The 26708-nt window shown below is 36.3% G+C and overlaps 2 protein-coding genes across 2 annotated transcripts; both read left to right on the top strand.

The window, feature by feature from the left end:
- Positions 1-315: 315 nt before the first annotated feature.
- Positions 316-7441, top strand: LOC123563791 (uncharacterized). Its single transcript, XM_053536055.1, has 3 exons — positions 316-488; positions 4127-4456; positions 5838-7441. The coding sequence occupies exon 3, from the start codon at positions 6102-6104 to the stop codon at positions 7191-7193; it is 1092 nt and encodes a 363-aa protein (XP_053392030.1). The 5' UTR covers positions 316-488; positions 4127-4456; positions 5838-6101; the 3' UTR covers positions 7194-7441.
- Positions 7442-14511: 7070 nt separating this feature from the next.
- Positions 14512-26441, top strand: LOC123562685 (sulfate transporter-like). The gene is made up of 3 exons (XM_053536046.1): positions 14512-14647; positions 20661-20972; positions 22605-26441. Exons 1-3 carry the CDS (start codon positions 14632-14634, stop codon positions 24425-24427), a joined length of 2151 nt encoding a protein of 716 aa, XP_053392021.1. The 5' UTR covers positions 14512-14631; the 3' UTR covers positions 24428-26441.
- Positions 26442-26708: the final 267 nt, after the last annotated feature.

Raw genomic sequence — 26708 nt, 5'->3', positions numbered from 1 at the left:
ACAGAACTTCATTGGATTGCTTAAAATTATTTTCACTCAAAGATAATGCAAGAAAGATTTCCATTTGTTTGAAAAAAATATTATTTTCTTTAAAAAGATAAAGCATTGGCCAGAAATTGGAAAAAAAATGTCATTCATAAGCATAAAGCCACGGAAACGCGGCTTTTTTCTTTTCAAGTGAATAGGTTTTCGCGAATTCTTTTGAGTAGTGGATAGTTTCTTTGTTACATGTAAATGATGTATATATTTTTGGCTAAACCTGATTTCTTTGAGCTCGCTTTGAGGCTTTGCGTTATTTCATATTATATACATTCAATACCAAACTTTATGGAAATGAACATGTTAAAAATATTCATCCAAACTGTGGGCGTGTAGCTTTAGATATTTGTGTAGTACGAATGTAAACATACATACACTCTGGGGAGGTAACGCACGTAAACACATTCACATTGACACCGTTTGTTAAAATCGAAACAAGAAGGAAAAATGTAAGTTTAAAAATTGTTTGTATTATATTACATAGGTAATGTTTTAATCATAAATGTCTTTTTGTGGAACTTGCAATCATTGGATGATAGAACAAAAGAGTGCTCCCTGAAATACAAACGCACTTATCCTTGACCCTGTCTTATTTGTAAAACGAAACAAGAAGAAATAAATCAGCAACAAATATACCGCTTAAGTTTGGATAAATAAAGTCATTTATGAAATTTTTTCTTTGCTTTTTTATTTTGTTAAATGGGATAAATGTATGCGTTTAGTTTGTTTACCGATTTTAACTTGACATCAATATTCAAGCTTATAAAGTAAGGTACACTCGTTTTAACAAAAGTGTACTCTAATATGCGTTATAAATATACGAAACTAGATCTATAGTACAGGTATATTCTTTTACATTAAATTTTAGGCTTCCGTATTATTTGCAAGAAAACAAAATTGTTTTATACATACAGATATTATGCTTACAACATGTACATGTATATACAACTATGTCGCCTGCTACATAACTTCTACAGATTAGTTATCGTATGTTACAATGCACTAAGGTTATACATTTAAAAAGTGTGTTTTATCATTATTTTCTTCTAGGCCCATGCTAGTTAAACACCACGGACAATTAATGCATTGTCTTATTTTTTTATGCAGGCTGCTAGATGAAATTTTGAGACTTAATGTTTTACTTTTTTAATATTACATTATTATAATTAAACTGATTCTAAACTTAATCCCACTACTTAGGCAAAAACATTTTATGTACTTCACAAGAAGTATAAAGCAAGAAAATACTAAGTCTTGTAGATCAGTTTTATTCATAATACTGACTACTCGATGCAGTTGCAACAAACATTGGCGGTGATTTAATGTGAAGAGTCTCCTGCGCGTCGTTTACATGAGAAATGCTTATTTCTGGACAAAATTAGGACGCTTACAAAAGATGACACTTTTCGGTAGATATACATGCTTATACACGGCATTTTGGGTTCAAAGTCAGATCAAACACTTGCATTTATGACTATAAGTGTTATCAAGAGCGGTGGAAATCAACCCGCAAGTGTATGACAGAGTTTACGGACATAGCCGAGCTCTCCACGACCGTCAACTACACTATACATAAATAGTTGCAAATTTGGAGTTCCAAGATTCGTGTACTTAAACCATTCTTGCATAAAAACTACCTTTTCACAGGATCCGCCCATGTATTGAGGAGAGAAAAATCGTGTACAAACAAGGCAATTTACGTGCTGTTATAATATAACACATATTTTTTATTTTTGAAATGCTTTCCCCGGGACATATATGCATTTTTGCGCAGATTGACAGATTGTTTTGCTGTATCAGTTACCAACTTTGGAGGCAGTAAACAGTTTTCTGAGCTTCTCGGCCTAGAGTCGCCTACCCAACTTTCACAATCTCACACAAAAGTCTGTAACCACACACCTGAAATAAAGATATTGCAACATTAACACCACTGTATGTCTATCGTTACAAACCAACTGCAATGCATCTCTAATATCTAGTTTTCTGTTTACAAGACCTGAATTTTGTGCTCTCTCGGTCGCGGAAACTTATGACGAAAAAAGCTAAATTTGCCAATTTTTAAATCGCTGTAGAAAATTCCCTGCAAATGATAGCCCCAACTGCCACACTGTTCCATACTCCGGTAACACTGTAAAATCTGAAAATAAGCTCAAATATATGTGCCATCCGTACAGTTTTTTAGCTCGACTATTCATAGAATAGTAGAGCTATTGGACTCACCCATACGTCGGCGTCGGCGTCCCGTTTTGGTTAAGGTTTTGTATGTAAGCTGGTATCTCGGTAACCACTTGTGGGAACAGATTGAAACTTCACACACTTATTCACTGTGATAAACTGACCTAATTGCACAGGTTCCATAACTCAATTTTGCTTTTTTACAAAATTATGTCCCCTTTTCGACTTAGACTTATTCTTGGTTAAGGTTTTGTATGTAAGCTGGTATCTCAGTAACGACTTGTGGGAATGGATCGAAGCTTCACACACTTATTCACTGTGATAAACTGACCTACATTGCACAGGTTCCATAACTCTATTTCGCTTTTTTATGAAATTATGCCCCCTTTTCGACGTAGAAATTCTTGGTTAAGGTTTTGTATGTAAGCTGGTATCTCAGTACACACTAATGGGAATGAATTGAAACTTCACACACTTGTTCACTGTCATGATCTGACATGCACTGTGTAGGTCCCATAACTCTACTTTGCAATTTTTTCAAAATTATGCCCCTTTTTCGACTTAGCAGTTTTTGGTTAAGTTTTTGTATGTAAGCCGGTATTTCATTATCCACTTACGGGAAAGGATTGAAACTTCACGCACTTGTTCACTTTATGAGCTGATAAGCACTGTGAAGGTTCCATAACCATTTTCCCCATATTTACAAAATTATGCCCCTTTTTCGACTTTCGTATTCATTCAATTGACAAGGCTGTTGAATAGTCGAGCGTTGCTGTCCTCCGACAGCTCTTGTTCACTATTCCAGTTTTCCTGAGGCCCCTGCTAAAATGACAACCCCACTTTAAGTTAGCTCAGAGGAAGCATTTATACGCACCTGCAAGTGATTGCGTCATACTATCAAGATCAAGGCTACTCAACTGATTTTCTTAAAATAAGCGAAACTCGATTCTAGCCGCTGAAACTTCAATTCTAGCAATTATTATTATTTTAAACTTCAAATATCCACTTCAATCCGTAAATTGCCTCTTATTTGTAAATTTGACCAATTCGACACTAACAGCTGAAAAATGTTTACTGCCTCCTTTGTAGTCATTCGTACTCGAAATGTGTTCGTACTCAATATAACTCGAATGTAAAATCATTATTCTTGAAATTGGCCCCTGTTTACTAAATCTTTAAGTAATATGGAAAATTAATGGTAATACCATGTTTGTAATAACGAAAGATAAAAAATAAAGACCTTCAGTACATGCTTTTGGTAGAGATAGTTACTACTGCATCTAAGTAACGAAACTGTTAAGATGTATATTAATTTCAGCCAATTAAAAGTAGGCAAGTATTCATTTCTGCCCAGTCCGGCTGTTTTTATTGGTTAAATAATAATAAGTTTACAACATTTATTGGCTCTTTAAGTAGGTCAAAAGTTGTCTTAGATAGGTACGCCGAAAAAATCGTATTTCTCACTATAGCGTATAATAGTATGTATCTTAAAGACCAAACGTATTGCACAATGTTGCACATTGCCTTTATCTTGGAGAACTGCCTGAAGTTTATATTTAAAACAAAAACAACATGTTTTATATTCCTCTGAAAATTAGTGCAATCAAACATGGTACGTACGTACGACATCGTATCACAAACTACACTATAGTCAAACCATACGCCCTTTAACATGGTTAGGACTAATAATAGCATTTATTACACTTGTTCAGTGAATCATTTATATCTTAGAGCGGTGTATCTATGATCTCGCATTAAAAATATAGGAAACAAAATCTGTCGAATATAAACATTGGATAAAATCATTGAAATCGTGAAATATCAAATTTTATTTGTGGCTACGCAACAATTTCACTCGGTGAAAGCTTTTTCAAAGTTCAAGGTTACAAGCAAATATTCTTTGTATCTTCAGAATGGCAGAAGGAGGGGATTTACCATCATTAAAAGACGGTTCAGATGCTGACTTTGAGTTGACTTGCACACCTTGCGAAGAAGGCAACATTAGGGAAGAGGCTGTCAAATATTGCCCAGAATGTCAAGAATATCTCTGTACAGCGTGTACAATGCATCATGGTCGGCAAAAGGCAACACGAACACACAAGCTTCTTGAAAGAGATGAGGCCAAAAAAGGTTCTTTGGTTGCTAAGACAAAATGTCATTACCATCCGGACCGAGAAATAGAAATGTATTGCGGAAAACACGATATGGTTTACTGTGTCATGTGTATAGCCACAGAACATAGGTAACTACACTATATCGTATTTTTAAAGTAAAATATAAATGTATAGCCTTGCTGTTACACTCTCTGACATTTCAAACTAGACACCCTTTTAGTGTGTTTTAGCTGAATCTACTGTCTTGTGCATATTTATTTAAATCTTTAAAAGTCAAGACATATACTTAACAGATCTTCTAATCTTCTAACTAAACACTTTTTTTCTGTTTTTTTTTTATCTCTCCCAAATTTAACAGATTTTGGTGAAAAATTTGTTTGTTTGTTTGTTTTGGGATCAACGCCGTGTTTCAACAGTATTTCAGTCATGTAACGGCGGGCAGTTAACCTAACCAGTATTCCTGGATTCTGTACCAGTACAAACCTGTTCTCCGCAAGTAACTGCCAACTTCCCCACATGAATCAGAGGTGGAGGACTAATTATTTCAGACACAATGTCGTTAATCAAATAGTCACGGAGAACATACGCCCCGCCCGAGGATCGAACTCGCGACCCCGAGATCCGTAGACCAACGCTCTTACCTACTGAGCTAAGTGAAAACTGGAAACATTTTTTTAATGATTAGTTCAATAAAACATAACAGTGACAACAATTATACGTAGATTCAGTAAGCCATTACAATAGCAATAACATAACCAAAAAATAAAATGTCACGCAATGAGTACACTTTGTTATAGTTACTATGTGGCAAATAGTGCCATTTTTGGGATCAGTCATTTTATCGATCAACATAACACTCTCCAAAGGATAGAATATGCTCTTATCTTGACACTGGATATATTCTGTGCATTACAAGATAATCAAATGTGTATCCAGAAATATGTACAAGTTTTGCAGTTGATATTTTGCGCGACATCACCGCCGCAGAATTAATCTGGATTTTTTTTCGATGCATAGCTTATCATCAATTATCATTTTGTTCCGTTTCGACTTAAACGGACCTGAAAATCAGAATATAATAATTTGAATTTCATGATATCGATAGGTTGAAAGTGTACTGCTGTCAATTGGGATTTACTAATTTTGCGACTTTTGATTTAAGGGTTACCTTATTGTAAACGTTACGGCTAAATGAGTTAACTTCTGATTTCTATCGTTGTTCTGTTTTTACAATACAATAATAATTAAAGACTGTGTCAGTTTCATTCAAATCGGCCAAAATGTAGCAAAAATAAAAAGGTGTGGATTTAGAAAAGCCGTTGAGTATAGGTGCGAATCTACTACATTAACACATACTACCGTCCGCATATTTAACACGGTCAATATCGAAAATATATCTATTTTAGACAGTACACACCAATTTTTTAAATTGTACTATACTCGATATAATCACTGCTTAACTGACGCAATTTTAGAGTTGTAATGTTACATATTTTGCCTTGATTTTAGATTATGTGAGGGCGTAAAAGAATAGAGGACGAGTCAAAATCTCTTGTCGATCAAACTGAAATTAGTCACGTGTTAGATGAAACCAGAAATGCAACAGACCGCATAGAGGCCTTGATCGTTAAACAACAGAGAAATAAAACATCTCTTGAGGAGAAACGGAATGACATTGAAGATAAGCTTGAGAAAGATGAAATACGATTGATAGAACATATCAGAAAACTAAAAAGGAAGACATCTGAATCTTTGGACAAAAGTTATGTAGATATGAATGGAGAACTTGAGTCTGAAATCAGCGTATCTACTAACATGATACAAAACCTGAAGAAGACTTCAGAACAACTGCAGTCAGTTGCCGGTATGGATGCAGTTCAACAGTTCGTTCAAATGAAACTAATGAAGAAGACTGTAACTGAAGCCAATAAGCTACATGCTGATGTTGAGACCAATGGTACAAAGTCAGTCTGTTTTACGGAAAACACCGATTTCATAACTTCCGTGATGAGCGCAAATACTTTTGGAGAAGTGCGAACAGAGGCTGAAGAGAAGAAACCATCCAAACCAATACAGTACAAAATGAAATCAAAGGAAGAGATCAATGTGAGAATATCAAATGATAAATCAAGGTGTGCAATATCTGATGTTTGCCAGCTTCCAGATGGTATGGTCTTGTTGACTGACCAATGTAATAACAAGGTTAAAAGACTGGACATGAACTACTGTATTAAGGACTATTGTGACCTAGATGAGTTGCCAAAAGGCATTTGTTGTATCGATAAGAATGAAGTAGCTGTGAAATTGTTCAACAACAAACTTCAGTTCATATCTGTTGGCTCGACCTTGTCTAAAACAAGTTGCATAACAATAAAGGGTGGTGGTAATTATGGAATGGCCTTATATGCTGGAGAGTTATGGATATCTTCAGGTGATGGTGTTAACGTGTACAATACTACAGGAACACTTATTAAATCCATCGACAAAGATCAGACTGGCAAGGCGATATTTAAGTCAACCACTAATCATATGACTGTTAGTAGTAACAACATAATCGTTGCAGATTGGAGTGATGGTGCCGTCTGTCTAAAGAAGGATGCAAAGGTTATGATGGAACTACGAGATAAACGATTGAGAGGCACACTTGGTGTCTGTGCGTCTGATAGTGGAACCGTGTTCCTTTGCGGATATAACTCCAACAATATTGTGATGTTCAGCAGTGATGGGAAATGTCTTGGAGAATTGATAGCTGCAGACGCTGGCTTGAAAAAGCCAATGAGTTTATGTTATGATAGCAACAAACATTGTATAATCATTACATGCTGTATGTCTGATTTTATTTACGTTATTGACCTCGGTGAATAAAAACAAATTGTTGTATCAAAAGGTATATCACAGAGCCTGAGAGACTTTTACAAACGATTGTATATGCATATTTGATTAGCGTTATTCATGTTATTGTCTTTGCTGAATAAAACGTTACTGCACTGTTCCAGTAACGTTATCACAGACACCCTTATAAACGGCTTTTTGTACATGTTCTATTTGATTAGTTTGACTTTTTAGTTAATCGAAAGATGTTTATCATTTTAAATACTATATTTATTCTCACATTAATTATAAGCTATGTGTAATATAACTATATCTTAATAAATATTATCATATAATTGCGTTGGTAAAGTAAAGTTTACTTTTAATAAGATTATGAAACCGCAGACATTAGGTTCATATTCCTAACAACCCAGGTAATATACATATATTGGTAACCACAATGTGTTTTAAGCATTAGTGTTATATTTTGAGTAAAAATCATTTTTACTCTTAAAACATTATGTCGAATTTGCCCCATGAGGTTCTGGGACGATCTGTGTATGAAAAGAATTGGAACCACTGCCTTACCCTTGCATGATCGTAAGAGGCGACTAATAGGGTCTTAACACTTGGTTTTGCTGTAACTCTGTGATTCCAGCAGGTATGCAATTTTTGATTCCATACCTCACGTTTTTATTTCGATGTAACTGAGGTGTGGAACCAAAATTTGTAGTCCTGTTTGGCGCCATATAACCTCTACTGTGTTGGTGCGCCGTAAAACCCAAATAAATAAATTAATTAATATGTCGAATTTATCGACCCATTGTTTTCGAACCATATTCGGGTTAACAATTACCATTTACAGCAAAGATTTACGATTATTTAGCGGCTCTTGTTGCATATGATGGCAATATTGGAATAACCACCTGGCCTCATATTCACAAAACGTTTTCCTTAAAATTAAATGTTAAATTAATGATTATTTTTAAGTTAATACTTAGCAATGATGGTCAGTCTCAAATGGAAATTAATCTTGGAATTGTAGTAAAATCTGTTTTTAAAATTTCAATCTCAAACTCAGCTGAGACTGAAATATATTTTGTGAAAATGGGGCCTGATTACTTTGAGTTTATCCATTTGCCGGCGATATACTAAGTTCATTGTTTGAGTAACCAACTGATTTATTGACCTAATCCTTTTGACGGCGATATACTAAGTTCATTGTTTGAGTAACCAACTGATTTATTGACCTAATCCTTTTGACGGCGGTATACTAAGTTGAAAATATTACTATCAAGACTGCAAGCGAATATCAAATGACTTCTGCCAAATGTTATCATCTACATTTAGCCCAGTTTAATAAGTTACGACTGAAAAATAGATTTTCTGATCAATGATTTTCTGAAAAATTTCGAATAACCAACTACGTACTAGTAGGATGATGTTTCTCGCGCGAAATGGCAGTTGACTCTCCTGATAATTTCAAACGATGAATTATACATTTGAAGATGTAAAAACTAATAAAATGTTAGTTTTAAAGAAATTATACATTTTTAAGGGTATGCTATTAAATCATTATTTGAACAACCAAATGGGAACAAGTAACTGTGCATTTTGAAAGTAAAGTGTTAATAGTTTTAATCAAAATTCACATTTCATTTTATTAAATAAATCGATATGGCGTAACTGCAAATACGTTTTATAATGATAACTTGAGCGAATTCGCAACTTTGCAAAGACTGCTCTTGTATAGAAATCAAGTGTTTGTCCGATCGATTTTAATCATACTTATTTCAAGAACAGAAAATCAAACATCTTCAAGCGGGTAACATAAGAATTTATGAAAGAAATTTTCCATTGTATATCATGTTTTATTGTAAAATTGATATAATTCTGTATGGAAAAATAGTATTCTGAATAACTACCGCTTTCAATAAGCAGTGGGTTATTTTTTCGGAAAAAAACAAACTGTCACACTTATAACTCCAGTTGCAAACTGCGTTTCAGAATGAAATGAGTTAGCAATGGAAGTATAACTAGTATGTAGCAAATTATTTAATTGTTCAGCTATCAACTGCCTACTAACTTTAATAGTCATTGTTAATGAACCCAGTGAAAAAGTGGCACCCTATTGAGAAGGATACTGTTTAAATAAAAAGCAACGAAAGAACCGAAGCTTTCGAATAATATAGAATTTTTTTACCTTTGCTTTCTTTGCGAGCAATTGCAAATACATTGGCAAGCTGTGAACTAGCTAAGACATATATATGTAAAGCCAAAGAGGCTCTTTCTATACGATAGTTGTTTGTTGTAGTAACTGGTCGATAGTATACCAGTATTATGTATAACATGGATATTTCAGTCTCGAATGCGTTAAAAATGCATACATGTACTAGTCATGAACGTGGCGCTGACTTGCTTTTACAAGAAACTTACATTACAAACGTTCCGATACTTTCTTAAAGTATGTCTGTGGTGTATTTAATGTGATTTGTGAATGTTACGTATTTCCATATTCTTGTAATACCTTTAATGAATAATATCATTTTGCTTCGTGTTGTCATAGAAGAAGGTGTCACCGCAGTGAGACTTGAATCCTCTACCTTCAGTGTTTTATGACTATAAAAATAACTTTCCGTTTAGATTTTCCTTCAGTATCACAACTTGCAAGACTGCATGCGTGGACTTATACTTAGTAAGCTCTGTCAGTAGGGAACTTCCATGGAAACCGTGAATTACTAATTGGAGGCAAACCACTTATTACTACCGCCCACTTATAGTTCAATGGGGAGAGCGCAGATGTTGGGGTCGATCGGGACCGTTCTCTGTGACGATTTGATACCGGACACTGCGTCTGAAATCATTCGTCCTCCGCCTCTGATTCATGTGGGGAAGTTGACAGTTATTTGCGGAGAAGAGGTATGTACTGGCACAGAATCCAGGAACACTGGTTTGGTTAAATCGAGGACTCGGAGCGAAACTAGTCTATCTGTTTCTATATCTATATACACTTAGGCTAGTTTCTCTCGTAGCCCTCGAAATGCCCGCCGTTACATAACTGAAATACTGTTGAAACTCAAAACAAACAAACGAACTTGTTCTTGTGGCAAGCTACCATAAAAATATAAATATACGGGTTTAAACCAAATTGAGACTTCTTGCAGATCATTCAAGAACCGCTAGCACGACTAGAGCACCCAGCTGGGTTTATACCCGTACAAACACAAAAAGTAATAGCATTTAATTCTTTAATAACCGTTATACTTTTTCCCAATGAAAACGTGATTCTCGCGCAAATGAGTGGACGATCCATTTCCTGATAATTGACAAAACAACAATTCATATTGTTGCAAGTAAATACCGCTGTATAGCACCGGTTACAGCAATACGGACAAGAAACGGCAAAAGTGTTTATATTTCCGCTTTGAAAATGCTCGTGGTACAGAAGTATCAATTCCTTGCAAAGGGGAGAAAAGCAACTGCAGGCATGCTTTACAGAACAAGTTCTTTTGGTCTGTTATTAGACGAAAGTCCCGAAAACACCCGTGTTTCTATTTTATTTCGTTTCCACAAAATAGCATCTAGATTTATTTTTCGTTGTCATGACTTTTAGAAATAGCCCATTGAGTCTAAGTTTGTCATTCCTGCGACACAGAGCATCCTAGAGGCTCCAAGGTTTTGGATTGGAAGCCATCTATGTCTATAGACCCTTCTGTATGCTTATCGACTATAGCTTACAGAGAGGCCTGAGAGAATTCGTCTTGAGAGTAGTGTAAGAGAGTCGGGGTGGGAACCTACTCAATAAAGTGTTTAGGAATGGCAGACGTGAACCCAAGAAGCGTGCTTCCTTTCTAGGTCGATACATTCTCAGTATAGTCACGTTTATGTGGTTGCTTCGGACAATTTGACAATCCTTATAAAATGGACTCGAGAAGCGTTGTCATGAGATCATGTCATTGAAACGAGACAAAACAAAATTGCGAGACGCTACATGCCGTGACAATGAGACCCCTAAAACATCAAAACTCGATGTTTCTAGATTTGGGCACGAGATAGAAAAAAGGAGAAAATGCCGGGATATACGGTGGTATGTTTAGGACATGCACTTATTTTTTAAAGATTACATTACCTCGGGCGCGCTACATCTTATCACGAACGCTCAACATCTCATCTCGTGCACACACCATCTATCTCGTGCGCACGAAACTTTATCTCGAGCGATCGCCAGTTTATCTCGTGCGCACAACATCTTATCTCGAGCGCTCGATGTTTTATCTCGGGCGCTAAACATACTCTGTCGTGCGCATGACATCTTATCTTCAAAAATCAACATCTTATCTCGTGCGCACCACTTCTCATCTCGAGCGGTAAACATCTTATCTCGTGCGCACGATATCTTAACTCGATTGCTCGAAATCTTATCTCGTGCGTATGACATCTTATCTCGAGCGCTCAACATATTATTTCGAGCGATCGACATCTTATCTCGTGCGCACAACATTATATCTCGAGCGCACAATATCTTATCTTCAAAAGTCAACATCTTACCTCGTGGGCACGACATCTAATCTCGAGCAATCCCCATGTTATCTCGTGCGCACGACATCTTATCTCGATCGCTCGACATTTTTATCGTGCGTACGACTTCTTATCTGGATCTCTCAACATATTTTCTCGAGCAATCGACATCTTATAGATCCCGTGCGCACAGCATCTTATCTCGAGCTCTCCACATGCTATGTCGTATGCACAACCTTAAGGCCCTTTTGGTGAACTCAGATCACCTGTAAAGACATACGACTGCCACAATTCTTAATATTTTTGTTTCGATTATACTTCTAACCACTCCACGTGTTCGCAAAGGGCCTTAATATATATAGATAGGGTGTCGTGTGCTCGAGATAAGATGTCGATCGCTCGAGACAAGATGTCGTGCACACGAGCTAAGATGTCGATCGCTCTGGATGAGAAGTTGTGCGCACGAGATAAGATGTTGTTCGCTTGAGATAAGATGTTGTGCGCTCGAGATAAGATGTTGATCCCTCAAAATAAGATGTCGTGCGAACAAGATAAGATATCGAGCGCTCGAGATAAGATGTCGAGCGCTCAAGATAGGATGTCGTGTGCACAAGATAAGATGTAAAGCACTCGAGATTAGATGTCGTGGCACGAGTTAAGAAGTCGAGCGCTCGAAAAAAGATGTCGATCGCACTAGATAAGATGTTAATCGCTGAAGATAAGATGACTTGCGCATGAGATAAGATGTCGAGCGCACAAAATAACATGAGATTTTAATTGCTCAATATGTGATGTAGTGCGCATGAGATAAGATGTTGATCGCTCGAGATAAAATGCCATGCGCACGAAATAAGATGTTTAGCACTCGAGATAAGATTCGATTGCACGAGAAAATTTGTCGAGCGCTCGAGATAAGATGTCGAGCACTCGATATAAGATGTCTCGAGCACGTGATAATATAAACAAAAAAAATAATTGCATGTCCAGAACCTACCACCGTACGGGTGCGATGTCGTTGGAGCGAGATGAAAAATTTTATCACAAATTGTTATGTCATGTGAACGAGATGAATAATGAACCGGGTTGCTTTGTCGTGGGAACGAGATAAAAAAAAAGGGATTAAAGTCGGAATGTTAGACCTATGTCATGGGAGTAAGATATAAATTTGTGGTGCCATCCTATGTCGTGGGAATGAAATAAAAAATAACTCGTTATGCTATGTAAGTGGAACGAGAATCAGAGATGGATGTTATAAATGTCGTGCAATCGAGATGGAATCAGCAAATTCTAGAAGTTAGACGTTGGAACGAAATGAAAAGAAAACTTTGGATGTCCCTTCCGTACTTTCGTCCCAAAGTGCGGAAAGGATTGTTTGAAAGATTTATAACACTCTAGTCCGTCATTAACAAGAGTGACAGACTGTCACAAAATACGCCCGTCATCGAACTTGGCCTAATTCAAGGGCCATAATCCAAGAGTGCCTGGGGCGATTTGGCTGGTCATCGAACTTGACCGAGATATACCCGGAACATTGTCTACAAGTTCGATGAAGATCGATTGAAAACTATTCTAATCAAAGAGCGGACAAAATTAAATTCGCAGATTTCGAATAATTTAAGGGTCATAATCCATGAGTGCCTGGGGCAATTTGGCTGGTTATCGAACTTGGCTTAGATGTCATGCCCACAAATAATATCTGCAAGTTTATTGAAGATCGGATGAAAACTGTTTGATTTACAGGGCGAACAAGGCTAAATTTGTAGATTTTGAGAGTAATTCAAGGGCTATAATCCAAGAGCACCTGAAGTGATTTTGCTGGTTATCAAACTTGGCCGAGATGTTATACCCACAAAGATTGTCATCAAGTTTGATGAAGATCTGACGAAAACTGTTTGACTTACAGGGCGAACAAGGCTAAATTTGTAGATTTTGAGTAATTCAAGGGCTATAATCCAAGAGCGCCTGCAGTGATTTTGCTGGTTATCAAACTTGGCCGAGATGTTATACCCACAAAGATTGTCATCAAGTTTGATGAAGATCTGACGAAAACTGCTTGACTTACAGGGCGAACAAGGCTAAATTTGTAGATTTTGAGTAATTCAAGGGCTATAATCCAAGAGCGCCTGCAGTGATTTTGCTGGTTATCAAACTTGACCGAGATATTATACCCACAAAGATTGTCATAAAGTTTGATGAAGATCTGATGAAAACTGTTTGACTTACAGTGCGAACAAGGCTAAATTTGTAGATTTTGAGTAATTCAAGGGCCATAACCCAAGAGTGCCTAGCACAGGAGATTTTTGCTGGTTATCGAACTATTATTGCTGAAGTTGCATGCTTCTTTAAATGCACTCGTTTTTCACATCAAAGAAGGGAACTTTTTGTCTAAAACAAGATTATTTCACCCATTTAGTGTCAATAAGCTATTATACGGCAATGATGATATTTCTATAGAAGATAACACTATTGCTTTCACTGAAGTTCAAAACTATATCAAAAGCACAAGACGTTTCGACAGTAGATCTACATCCCTAATGTATTTCCTATGTCCTCTTGTCATTTTTACGTTACATTGGTCCAGGACAGGATGTTTGTGATTACTGACTGGGTAGACACTCGGAAATATGGAGCAGCATACTTGTTTCTTTTTTTATTTTTTTATTAAGTAAACGCATATATCATGATTACAACCATAACTGAACTATTTCTAAAACGTATCAATTACCATCGTGTACATAGTCTAATTATTACTATAAATAGATCTACAAGAACGTTAGTGAAAGCGGGGCCAGGGACCATTAACTAAATGAGTGACGTAACATGATCATTACGTCACTGGTGACATAGTCGATCGTGTTTTCTAATGCTACATCAAAATAAGAATACGTTTCTAACACACAATTTTGCGTTTAGTGTTTAAGCATTAACAAGAAATAGTTGAACACTTTAAAATGTTCTTCTCGAATGCTTAGTCATGGCTTTCTTCAGAGGTAAGAATGATTTGGATTTCATTGATATTCAATTACTTTTGTAGTTGACCTAAATGTATCGTGTTTCGGCTTAAAGATTCGGACATAACGATATTTTGTAAGAAAATTAAAATCGTACTTCCTTAATCCAGATCATGTTTCTTACATGTTTCTGTTTACATGTATTATGATAAATGATTGAAATTCTGTATTGTACAGAAAGCGATATTTTAAATTCTATCGTATCCTCATGAAACCTAAGATATTTAGAGTGGTGGAACCTATGCTCGCGGTATTTTGTACATATATAATTTATTAAAAAAGCAAGAAGAACTTACCATTTCGATTTACCTATGCAAAAACATAAAGTTATCCTCCTTTTATCGAAACATGTTGTCGATGTGCGTCATCACGTGACTTAGTTGTCTTGTGAGCTATCAACACGGCATACGTGAAAAGGTGAAATTTCGTCGTGAAGGGAACCTATGCTGGTGGTATGTTATATTTATTAAACTAAGGCCGAGAAAAAAAATCAAAATGCTAAAAATGAACAAACAAGCATATGCGAGTATAATATTTATAACATTACACATTTATTATGTGAAAACCAAAAGAAATGAGGATGAAATTTCATTAGTATGTGCCTTTTTGTGTACATTTCATTTAAAGAAATGGAGTCACTATAAAATCAAAGATTAAAAAACGTATTCTAATGCCATATGTATCCATTCTTATTTGTATGTATATACAACGACATTGATGAATTTTTCCTACACTTCTTTGGTGTAGATTCTATGAGAAAACTACTCTTCCCTGCATCGCAAACAAAGCCATTTTGACTTAGTCAAAATGCTAAGATCAACATCGATCTTTTCGTTGTTAGGCAGGCATTCGTAGTGCAGCCAGGCGTCACATTCATCACACCCAACCCAGAATAATGGCCTTGATGTCAAGCACACTTCACATATAGCATCTGTGAAGTGTTCTTCACTAGATTCACGCATGGAATCTATAACGTGACTAGGTTTAGAGCTAGAGCTTTTTTTACCTGCGAATTCTGAAATGCACTGCTTTTTCAAGGGCGGAACAGACTCGATCACACGTGCTTCATGGTACGTTTTTCTCTTTGATTGTTTTATGGGAGGCGGTTCAACGAAAATCTCTGCCAGAGATTCAGGAACCATACCAACCCTAACTAACATGTTTACCTGCTTTGAGACCGATGCCCTGTTATCACTCGGAGAAGGAGAAGAGGGAGGACAAGTATCAGTACCAGAGTCTTCCTTGTGGCTTGAAAGGGGTGCTGAAAGGGGCTTTACAACTGAGCTGTGAAAAGGATATATGCCAGTAGCACTAAAGGCTGCAGCAACAACAGCAGGGGAAATTTTCATCATAGCATGGTGCAACAATTTCGGGAAAATATGTCTCGGCAAAGCACGTGATTCTACGTAACCCAATCCAGAGGCCAATTCAAAAAGCTTGCTTTTTAAGACGTGAAAGTATCCCACGTCAAGGGCTGGAGAAGATGTGATGAATGTGAAGGAAAATACAGTAAGTCAACACTGTTTTCCATTGCATCTTTGATAACTGATGCGGACATATGAGAAGTATGATTGTCCATGATCAGAACGCATGGTCTTCTGTTGCCTAAAGCTGGAAGAAAAACATTACTAAACCATTTACTGAACAAATTGCCATTGATGAAACCTGATTCAGTGCATTCATACTCCCAATTGTCTGGCAAGCCGTCTTTGAAAATATCTCTGGGCAAGTTTTTTGAAAATATGATAAATGGTGGTACAGTCTGCCCTGCTGCATTAATTGCAAAATTAACAGTGATGTGGCCATTAAGACTAATGTGAGCTCTGAATGCTTGACGGACACCCTTTTTAACAACAACAGATTTATCAGAAGTTAGGTTGCCACTGAAACCAGTCTCATCACAATTGTAAATATGTGACGGTTTATTAGTAATGTCAAGCCTCTCAAGTGTCTGTTTCAAAACTTGAAAGTACTGGTCAATTTGCGTCTGTGTAATTGATGCACGGCCTTTATCAAGAGCATGTGATTTCCTGACAGTAAGGTTTTTATTTCTCTTTAAGAAAGACTTCATCCATTTTTTGGAAGGTCCTGTATAGCCTGGTTGCGATATCTGGACTACTTCTTTGGCAAGATTTTTGATAACCTTTCTAGTAAGAGGAAACCCTCTATCGGCCATGTACAGAACATAAGATACTAGAGTTTTCTCCTCTGACGCATTCAATAGATGTTTTGGTCCAAAAGATGTTTTATGGCCACGGTATTTCCCTCTGGCATGATTTCTTAGAGTGGTTTCTGGGATTTCGTACTTTTTTGAAATGGAAATAGACAGACTTCCCTTTGTCAATTTCTGCTATGGCTTTATTTATTACTTGTTGATCATGTATTTTTTGTTTTCTACCCATTCTGTAAGTAAAAGAAAAAGCCATGCCTTAACAAGTGCATTTCTGCTCTTGAAAAGGTTTATTTTTGAAAAAAAGGTACATCCATTGTACGTGACGATAGAAAATACTTGCATCGTACGTAAACATTATTTCGGCAGTAAACTTTTTTGTTTTATAAAATGAATATTACTCTTTAAGCTTCATTTTAAAGAATAATAATTCTGTTTTTATATCTAAATATTTCAAAATTAGAAAATTCTTGTAGTGTTTGTAAAATACCGCCATTTTGCATGACAAAACTTTCGCGCTATGTGTCAAATTTGACAGTTGCGGGAAAATTCATTATAACTTTGGATTTTACACATTTAAGTTTATTTTTTTTATCAAAGTTGCTTGAAAATATATTTCATATCTTAATGTTGTGCATGATTTGCAATATACTAACTCTGACTAGGTGATTTTGACGTATTTGTCTTGGAATTTTGCGACGGAAACAGATTTCGGAAAATATATCGGCTGCAGTATACGTCACGTAAGCCGCACGCGCGGCTATCACTACGTGTATTGTAAAGGCATTTCATCATTGGTCGGTGTTGAATATGCCATGATAAAATATTTTGATCTGTGCTTCTTCAGAGAGCGTATTCATCAAGATACCGCGAGCATAGGAATACCGCGAGCATAGGTTCCACCACTCTAAAGAATAAAATAGAAAATTCTTCGGGCTGCTGAGTATTATGACACCTTGAATCTGCATAGGGCCATTGTCTGTAGATTATTAGATGGCCTCTTCCGTTGAAGGGACTTTGGACAAAAGGGCAATGTCTCAGTGTGCTTGAGACTGAAAGTTGCTTCTAAAATCTCCAATAGGCCAATGCGAGCGGGTGTATGTGTGGGGAGAATCATGGGGTGGGGTGGGGGTGGAGAGAGAATGGATCGCTTACCCTGTAGCTTATATGTATAAAAATATATATTAAATAAAGATCTATGCTGATTTATTTTTACTTTTTTAAACATATCAGTAGAATTCATTGTGATTTAGATATATCTTCCACTCACGGTTCATTACCAGCTTTTAGTAACATCGATCTATCGGAAAATCGATAAATTTGCCTGTATAAACAAAGAAGGAAAAATACTTAAATAGAAATAGTCATTTCAACCCCCCAAAAAAAACTGTTTATAATCGCAATTTTGGCACCTAAAGTTGTTTATGGATTCTATAAAGTACAATTTTAATTGCAGGGTGTTATACTTGAAGGTGAATGGGTATAAAAGTATATATTGGGTGGATAGATACAGGATAGCTCGGTATTTTGGCAGAAAGGAATAAAAATCCTGCTGTAAAGTCAAGGAAAACTGTATGAAAAATCTTTCAGGGTAGACAAAACGTATCTACGTGCGTCCTTAAAACATGTGTTAAACATTGAACTTTTTCCCATCGAAATGTTCATACTTGTAATTTATGTGTCCAAGAACTTTTTACAGGTAACACCTTGTAAAATTATTATTTTGGCTATAAAATAGATATTTTCAAAGGTAATTTTTCAATATTCAAGAAGTTAAAGGCGTGGCATAAATTTGCAATTAACAAACACTTAAATATGCGCCATTGTACTGTCATGTTATTAACACCGTACGGTCGCGCACCGCCATTGTACTGTCATGTTATTAACATCGTACAGTTGTGCTTCGCCATCGTACTGTCATGTAAATAACATTGTACAGCCGCGCTCCGCCATCGTACTGTCATGTTATTAACATCGTACAGTCACGCTCCGCCATCGTACTGTCATGTTATCAACATCGTACAGTCGCGCTCCGCCATCGCACAGTCATGTTATCAACACCGTACAGTCGCGCTCCGCCATCGTACTGTCGTACATTCGCGCTTTGCGTTCACAGGGAGCAGGCGATGTACCTAACGGAACACCTTGTAAACGACCCCTAGCTGCTGTAGATTCCTTGCATATTTCTAAGCATAGCAAGGTATTCTGAACCCGCCCGCTTAGCTCAGTAGGTAAGAGCGTCGGTCTACGGATCGCGGGGTCGCGAGTTCGATCCTCGGGCGGGGCGCATGTTCTCCGTGACTATTTGATAAACTATTTGACACATTGTGTCTGAAATCATTAGTCCTCCACCTCTGATTCATGTGGGGAAGTTGGCAGTTACTTGCGGAGAACAGGTTTGTACTGGTACAGAATCCAGGAACACTGGTTAGGTTAACTGCCCGCCGTTACATGACTGAAATACTGTTGAAAAACGGCGTTAAACCCAAAACAAAACAAAACAAATCTTGTCAGTTCTGAACATTAAGCATATCGTGTTTATAATTAAAGAGAAAAGGAGCTGTACTGTAACTGTCTGGTTTCACAAAATAGCGTAAATGTTTTCCGCCAGTCTGAAATTCAGACTTCAAAATGCTGAAAAAATATTTTTCGGCTAGGATCATCCAATGTGCATATAATACAAGGAAACTTTGCAACCTCCAGACGCTCCGGTTACTCAGCAAAATATCAGCAGTATGAATACACTATATAGACAAAAATCAGGATACAAGTCCAATCGAATAATTATTAATGAGCCGTGCCATGAGAAAACCAACAGAGTGGGTTTGTGACCAGCATGGATGCAGACAAGCCTGCGCATCCACACAGTCTCACAAGGATCCATGCTGTTTGCTAACAGTTTTTCTATTTGCTATAGGCTCTGAAAGCGAACAGCATGGATCCTGACCAGACTGCGCGGATGCGCAGCTTGTCTGCATCCATGCTGGTCACAAACCCATTATGCTGGTTTTCTCATGGCACGGCTCAAATTTATTATTATATACTTTAATGTTGTTCTTTTTTTATCTTTTTTTTTACTGTCTACTTCATGATTATATCGATTTAAAATTATAAAAGTAAGAATTTTATCGGGAAATTGGCGCTGTCAGCGAAGAAAGAAATTCAGATTTAGCTTGATTTGAAGATCTAGCCAGTTTGAATATAGAAATTCAAAATAAGCACTGATGAATGTCGGTACGTATCGAATTTGGGAATTAAATTTGTGTTGGACTGAAAAATGAAATTAAAAATTTGAAAAACTCTAGCTTCGAGCTTTGAATTATTTTAAGCCACCTTGGAGATCGAAATTAAAATTTACAAAAAGCTGAATTTCGAGATGTCAGGGAAAGTCCAGCCAACTCGAATTTTAAAGAGTCGAATTTTGAATCGAGCTAGTATTGACGTTTTAGTCATTTCCAAGTCATTTTGATCATTTTGAGTCCCCTGAACGATCCAAATGATGTTCATACCAAAATTTTTGGGATCGATTACTTTCGTCCCGCTTAAATTTAGACAGAATATCTTATCCATATTCAATGAAAAATTATCGAAAAAAATAAAATTCTGGCTACCAAAAAACTTGAAATTTATTTTGATAATTCTTAAGATGTTGCCTACATATTAAATAAATGTGGGAAAAGTAGTGTTGTTTTATTAGTTCGGACCTCCAGGCTCAAGGATAAAGGATCACAATAGCATTCTAGAGCACGATTGCAAACTGTATGCTGTAAACGTGATAAAATCAATTTGCTTTAAAATCGTTTTATCTTTTTTCCTCCTCAGCAATACCAAGCCTTCCACTATTTCCATCCGATGAAGACAGGAAATTCAGCCATGTTGCTCTTGAAACGATACACCAGGAAGTACAAACTGACCATTCATCACAGGTCTACGTGTCACGTGACATATTCACCCAATCAGATATAGACGCATTGTACGAGAGCTCAAAGCCTGCGCACAGTGAATCTGAACGGAAGAGAAGAATACCAAAAATTTCTTGCACAGGGAAACGAGTATTCAACCTGGTGTTTTATTTCTTACCGATTGTAACAGTTCTGAAAAATTACTGGCATGATTTCAGAAGCAAAATAATTGGTAAGTTTACAAATCATAATTTATGCAAAATCGAATCTGTGAAAAATATAGTACTTCATCGGCGAAATAGGGTAGCTAATATCATATGGTGACATGCGATATTTTACAAACGGTACATTGGTGTATATAGGAATACTAGCCTATTGACTTTGAAGAGTCGTATGGTGGATGATTCGTGCCATATCGTATGGGTTTCATTCATTACATTAATGAAGTAGAAAGTGAAAGACCTTGCGAAGTAGAGCGGGTGCGGGGTTCCTCCCTCAGCGCGGCTGAAGGAGGTAGGGCCCGATAGTCAAGAGTGTAGAGCCCCTCGTTGAAACTGATATTTGGTTTTGTTTTCTTACTTGAGTAGTTCTTATTCACTGTTCACAAAGTAGGTCACAATAATTGTAGGCATACATAGGATCGCTGGCGTGTCCGATAATTATCTGGATTATCCCAGTGGCGATGGAGTTAAGGTCCTGCGAAAATTGACCGTGTCCTCTCTTTCTAGCTTGAATAGTTCGTATCCAAATTTCTGCAGACTAAGTCACAATGTTTATGAACATTTTGTCTCAGACAAGTTCGATAATAGGATACTTCTTGTCACTTTGGAGTTGAAGCTCTTGAATTACTTCAAATTGTGAAAATTGATAATGTTTACTTAGAAGCGTACGAAGAACCTTCACATTCAATCTTCACCAAATTTAGCCAGCATGTTTATAGGCATGTTCTTATGATCATGTTAGAATATGTATTCTGCATGCAAATAAGTACTGCGTTTTCTGTGTTTTATCATACAGAGAGCTATTCTGTATTACTATTATTATGTTTTATTATATACCTATAAAACTTCTGTAAAAAAAATCTGCTTGTTGTTTCATAAGTAAATATGAACAGGCAGTAAAAAATCCGTACTGTACCTTTTGTATTGTATGTTACATGACTACTGTCATTTATATTCATGACCTGACTCATAGCGTATATAAAAACTTCACTAAGTCCCATTTTGATATCGATATACATTAAAGACTCCGTTCAATAACAAAACAACAAAGTTTGAAACAAATATATAAAAGGGTCTGGATGCGAGATTTTGTATTCAGCTCTTGTAGATTTTGCAAGGTCGGAACACACTCGGCGTTCGCACGCCTCGTAAGATCCAGTCTGGAATAAATCAACTAGAGCCGAATACAGCATCCCAGATCGAGCTACTGTTATAATACCCCAATAATACTGTGAGCGTTGGACATTTTACTCCTGCAAGTTTGATGTTATAGCCTAAATAACGTCCCTGCCAGTTTTATGTTGTACTTCAGGGATATTGTTCTTGTCAGTATCATATTTTATTAATTAGCATTCTGTTTCTACTCTAGAGTCATGTCATACAGCAAGACAGTATGTCAATAACGGGAAACTAGATTCTGAAATGGCACGGAATAACACCAGTTTTATTAACTGTATTGCAGTTAAAGAATATGATAAGAAGTAGCGATTTAGGGAACTATTGTAATTGCAGACCGATATATATGGAAAGATAAAAATAGTAAGTTGCATTGCTTAGCATGACAGCTCTTAATTTGATTTACAAAATTGCATATTCGAACTTTTACTATTAAAAATCTAACACATTTCCCTTTTTATTTTCAGGAGACTTCATGAGCGGGATTTCAGTGGCGTGTTTGCATTTCCCACAAGGCTTAGCTTACGGATTGTTGGCGTCACTGACCCCTGTGGAAGGGCTATACTCCTCATTCTTTCCAATCTTATTTTACACCATATTCGGAACATCTCAGCACATGTCGTTTGCAACCGATTCAGTGATAGCGATTCTCACGGCGGAAGTAATTGATACGCAAGTGAAGAACGACTTCCTGTCGAGCTTTAATTCGTCTGCTGCATATTCAAAAACTCAACTTTTGAATTACAGAATAGTCGTGTCGTCTGCATGTACATTTGTTTGTGGAAGCGTTCTGGTTGTCATGGGGATATTTAGACTAGGATTTCTGACTACATTTCAATCGAAATCTTTTATTGGTGGCTTTACGACAGCAGCGGCGTTCCATATATTTTGTAGTCAGATACATAAAGCGCTTGGTATAGAAATTCCCCTTGTAAAAGGAATAGGGAAGCTAATTCTTACGTTTAGGTACATTTTTGAAGATATCCGTAGCACAAACTTAGCCTCTTTGATTGTTGTCATCTTATGTGTTACATTTATTGTTTTCATTAAGGATTTCATCAATGAAAGATATAAGAAAAAACTAAGGGTCCCTGTACCTGCAGATTTACTGACAATAATTATAGCAACAATCATTTCAACATACACAAATCTTGAAACGAAATACGACATTGAAGTTGTCGGCTCGATCCCAGTAGGCATACCGGATCCTGCTATGCCTGACCTGAACATGTATCTTAATGTATTTCCTGAGTGTTTTCAGATGGCGTTGTTGATATTTTTCTTGAGTATTGCAATGGCAAAGGTTTGCGCGGAACAGAATGAATATGAAATAAATGACAATAAGGAGCTAATGGCGTACGGACTTACAAACGTAGGCTGCTCCTTCTTTCCATGCTTTCCGGCGTCGGTTTCACCACCAAGAAACATGATATTAAGCTCGATGGGGGCTAGGACTACATTAAACGGCATTTTCACAACCTGCATAATGTTATTGGTTCTTTACGTGCTCGGACAGCTGTTTGCGCAACTTCCGGTTCCTGCTTTGGCGGCCATGATTTTTGTGTCTGTAAAACCGTTGCTACTTCAAGTTAGATGTTTACCGCAATTATACCGGGTCAATGTTTATGATATGATAATATGGATAGCCACATGCTCAAGTGGAATTCTGCTTGACCTGCCGTATGGGCTTATCGTAGGAATTGGGGTTTCATTCATAACAGTCGTGATTCAAAGCCAGAAAACAGACGCTGAAGTAAAATACCGTACCAATGACCATATCTTCTTGAAAAAGGAACACCAGCCGCATATATCTGTTTCATCGAAAGTTGTAGTGTTCCAGATGTGTTCTGCTCTTTATTTTGCAACATCGGAACGATTCCGGAAGACAATATATGAATCGACCGTAAATCCTCTAAAAATGAAGTACAAGCCTGAAACTGTGATTGAAGTAAAATTTAGTTATTCTTCATCTACGGACACCTTTACCAGCGAATCTCAGAAAAGCAACCGAACAAGTCAGGCCTCGGATTTAGATGGACCCCTAAAAGTGATCATAATTGATTGTAGCGCTGTGACTTATATTGACATACAAGGGGTGAATACACTGTCAGTCGTGTTTGAGGAGTACAGGCGAGCCGGAATCATTGTCTATCTTGCAGCTTGCACGCCATACATGTGGAACTGTTTGAAGAAGTCGGACTTTTTCAATGTTGTATCCCGCGAAAGGGTATTTTTTGAGTTGGAGGATGCTTTTTATGCGGCACATCAAAGTATTGTAGAAATAAGATGATTTATTTAAAGTCATGATAGCGTCGTCTATATAATCATGTGCAACTTTAAAGTGGTTGATTGTCTAGCTTGTTATCGATGATTCCTGCTTTTGTTTTGTTCCCGCATACAAGAGATATATCGTGACGGAATCAGGAATATATCGAAGCTCTGGCGAATGGGAATGATATTTTTGCTTAAGTTTTAAAGTTTGGTCAATAAAAAGGTTGGTTCAAAACATTAAAGGCTGAATAATTACACTTATTTATAAGCTCTATGGTTGTTTAATAAGACCTAAAGTACTAGTATTGTGTTTACTCTTTGTTTACACGTAATAATAACACAAAAACTATTACGAAAAGAAATCTTACATTCATCTGGCTTTGATGTCATAAAACTTTAAGCTGAAGACTTACCTCGAAATCAGTCGTTTTGAGCCCCAGACAGTTGAGCGATACATGTTTAAGACAACTTTTTGACTAATTAATTTGATGACAGATGTGTTTTTCAGTTGCTTTTTTTTTGTCTTTTTTTTCTCAAAACATTAATGTACTTTATTCTTTGACACATTTTAATGTTTGCGCTTTGACATTTTAAGTGAACTTAGAGAACGGACAATACTTTAAATAGTAAAATAAAAATCCTTGAATACTGTATTTGAATAAATGTTATTATATACTCTTTTAAGCCTTTTTACCAAGCATATGGTCAAGTGCAAAACGTTTGTAAATCCAAGCCTAAACTGAGTACAGCAAGAATTAAAATAACTTTTAAAGGTAACAAGTACGTTGAAAAAACAACAATAGTGTATTCTTTTTATTGATCCCACTTGCACGCATTTTACCTTAGATTATATATTATATTTTAATTATGTTATAGTACCGACTATAAATGTGTGTTTAATAAATGTTCCTTCAACTACAAATGTATAGTATATATTCGCAATTGTGTACCTCTTTTATAAACTTAATCACAAACAATTATTTATCTTTATAACTGTGAGTGTTAAAGCCGATTTTATACGCTCAGTATCAAATGAAACCGTTCTAGTTATGTGCCTGTATATATTTTATCACACAGAAAAACTCGAAGGCATTTGACAGTTGCACGCTCATAGAAGATTACTTGTCATCAATCGCGAAGCCGATCCCTGTCTTCTATATGGGCCATTCCCCTCTTCAAAACAAAAATCTGCTTGGATGTTATATGATCGCAAGGCAAAAACCGGTCTTATTGATTATAACATTAATATTTTGTTTTTGTACAGACTTTTTGATAATGTAGTTAATATCATTTCAACTTCTCAATGGTTCAAATTCAGCCCATCGCTATTTTGTCGTTAATTAAAATTACAAAAGAAGCCTCTGTATGATCCAATAAGATCATGTAAGCAGGTTTGATAAGAATGTAATATTTTATATTTTTTGTTAATTTCTCATACTACTACTTCGAAATAAGTGTCTTCTATATTGTTTTAGTGGTAATGAAATCTCTAAGAAAATTTCCTGGGAGCACAAAACGCAACTAAGCATAACAATAGCATACAGACTGGGTCTGTTCATGAGAGGTAATGAAAAGTGCAATACCCCTCATGCCCTCCTATCACCGGCTTTAGCGTAATTTTGTTCTAGTAAACTTTAATGCACCCTGTGATCCAAAAGAAAAAGAAAGTGTAACACCACTGAACACTTATCAAACACCTATTTATCCCCGTAACTAAAGCTAAATGATCTTTCCTTCACTTCCATTTCTTGGTGTTTTCTGTTTTTTAAGCAATACTTTGTCTTTAAATGTTTAAACAATGCGCCATACACGACAGTTATCTGGGAGAAAAAAGAACAAGACAGGATTGATTGATTGATTGATTGATTGATTAAGCTATGAATTTGCAACATCAATGACGATAAAAAATTATGAACACAATAATCAGTTTCATATTATGATTAAGTAATTGCTTGAAATACTGTACAGAGTCTTTATTTGTTAATTTGCAATTGTTTTTGAGTGAAAACAAATACAAATATGTTGTTACAAAACGTCATCATGTGTATTTGTTTCGGAATCTCTCTTGCTTCAAATGTGTTGATCTAGTAAAGCAGTGTTCAGTTCTATTCTGTTCTTTTTCATGTACATGTGCATAAAGCACGTTAAATAAATTGTGATTAAAACCTAGCTATCAGTATACTAAACATTACATTTTCAAGTGGGAATAATAATTAATTTTTCTAATTAATAAAAAGGGAGTAATTTCATTTTGTATTGACTCAGATCTTAGCATCTGTTTTTACTCTTCTGGTTAAAAG

This window comes from Mercenaria mercenaria, chromosome 2 (genome assembly GCF_021730395.1).
Source record: "Mercenaria mercenaria strain notata chromosome 2, MADL_Memer_1, whole genome shotgun sequence".
Taxonomy (NCBI): Eukaryota; Metazoa; Mollusca; class Bivalvia; order Venerida; family Veneridae; genus Mercenaria; species Mercenaria mercenaria.
Note: the sequence above shows the minus strand (reverse complement) of the source record. Positions and strands in the feature narration are given on the sequence as shown.

What these genes read in the sequence shown, in the direction of transcription:
- LOC123563791 (XM_053536055.1), top strand. Translation starts at nt 6,102, where the DNA reads ATGAATGGAGAACTTGAGTCTGAAATCAGCGTATCTACTAACATGATA.
- LOC123562685 (XM_053536046.1), top strand. An exon ending in TTTCAGAAGCAAAATAATTG is followed by an intron (nt 20,973 to 22,604) that starts GTAAGTTTACAA and finishes TTTTATTTTCAG; the next exon opens with GAGACTTCATGAGCGGGATT.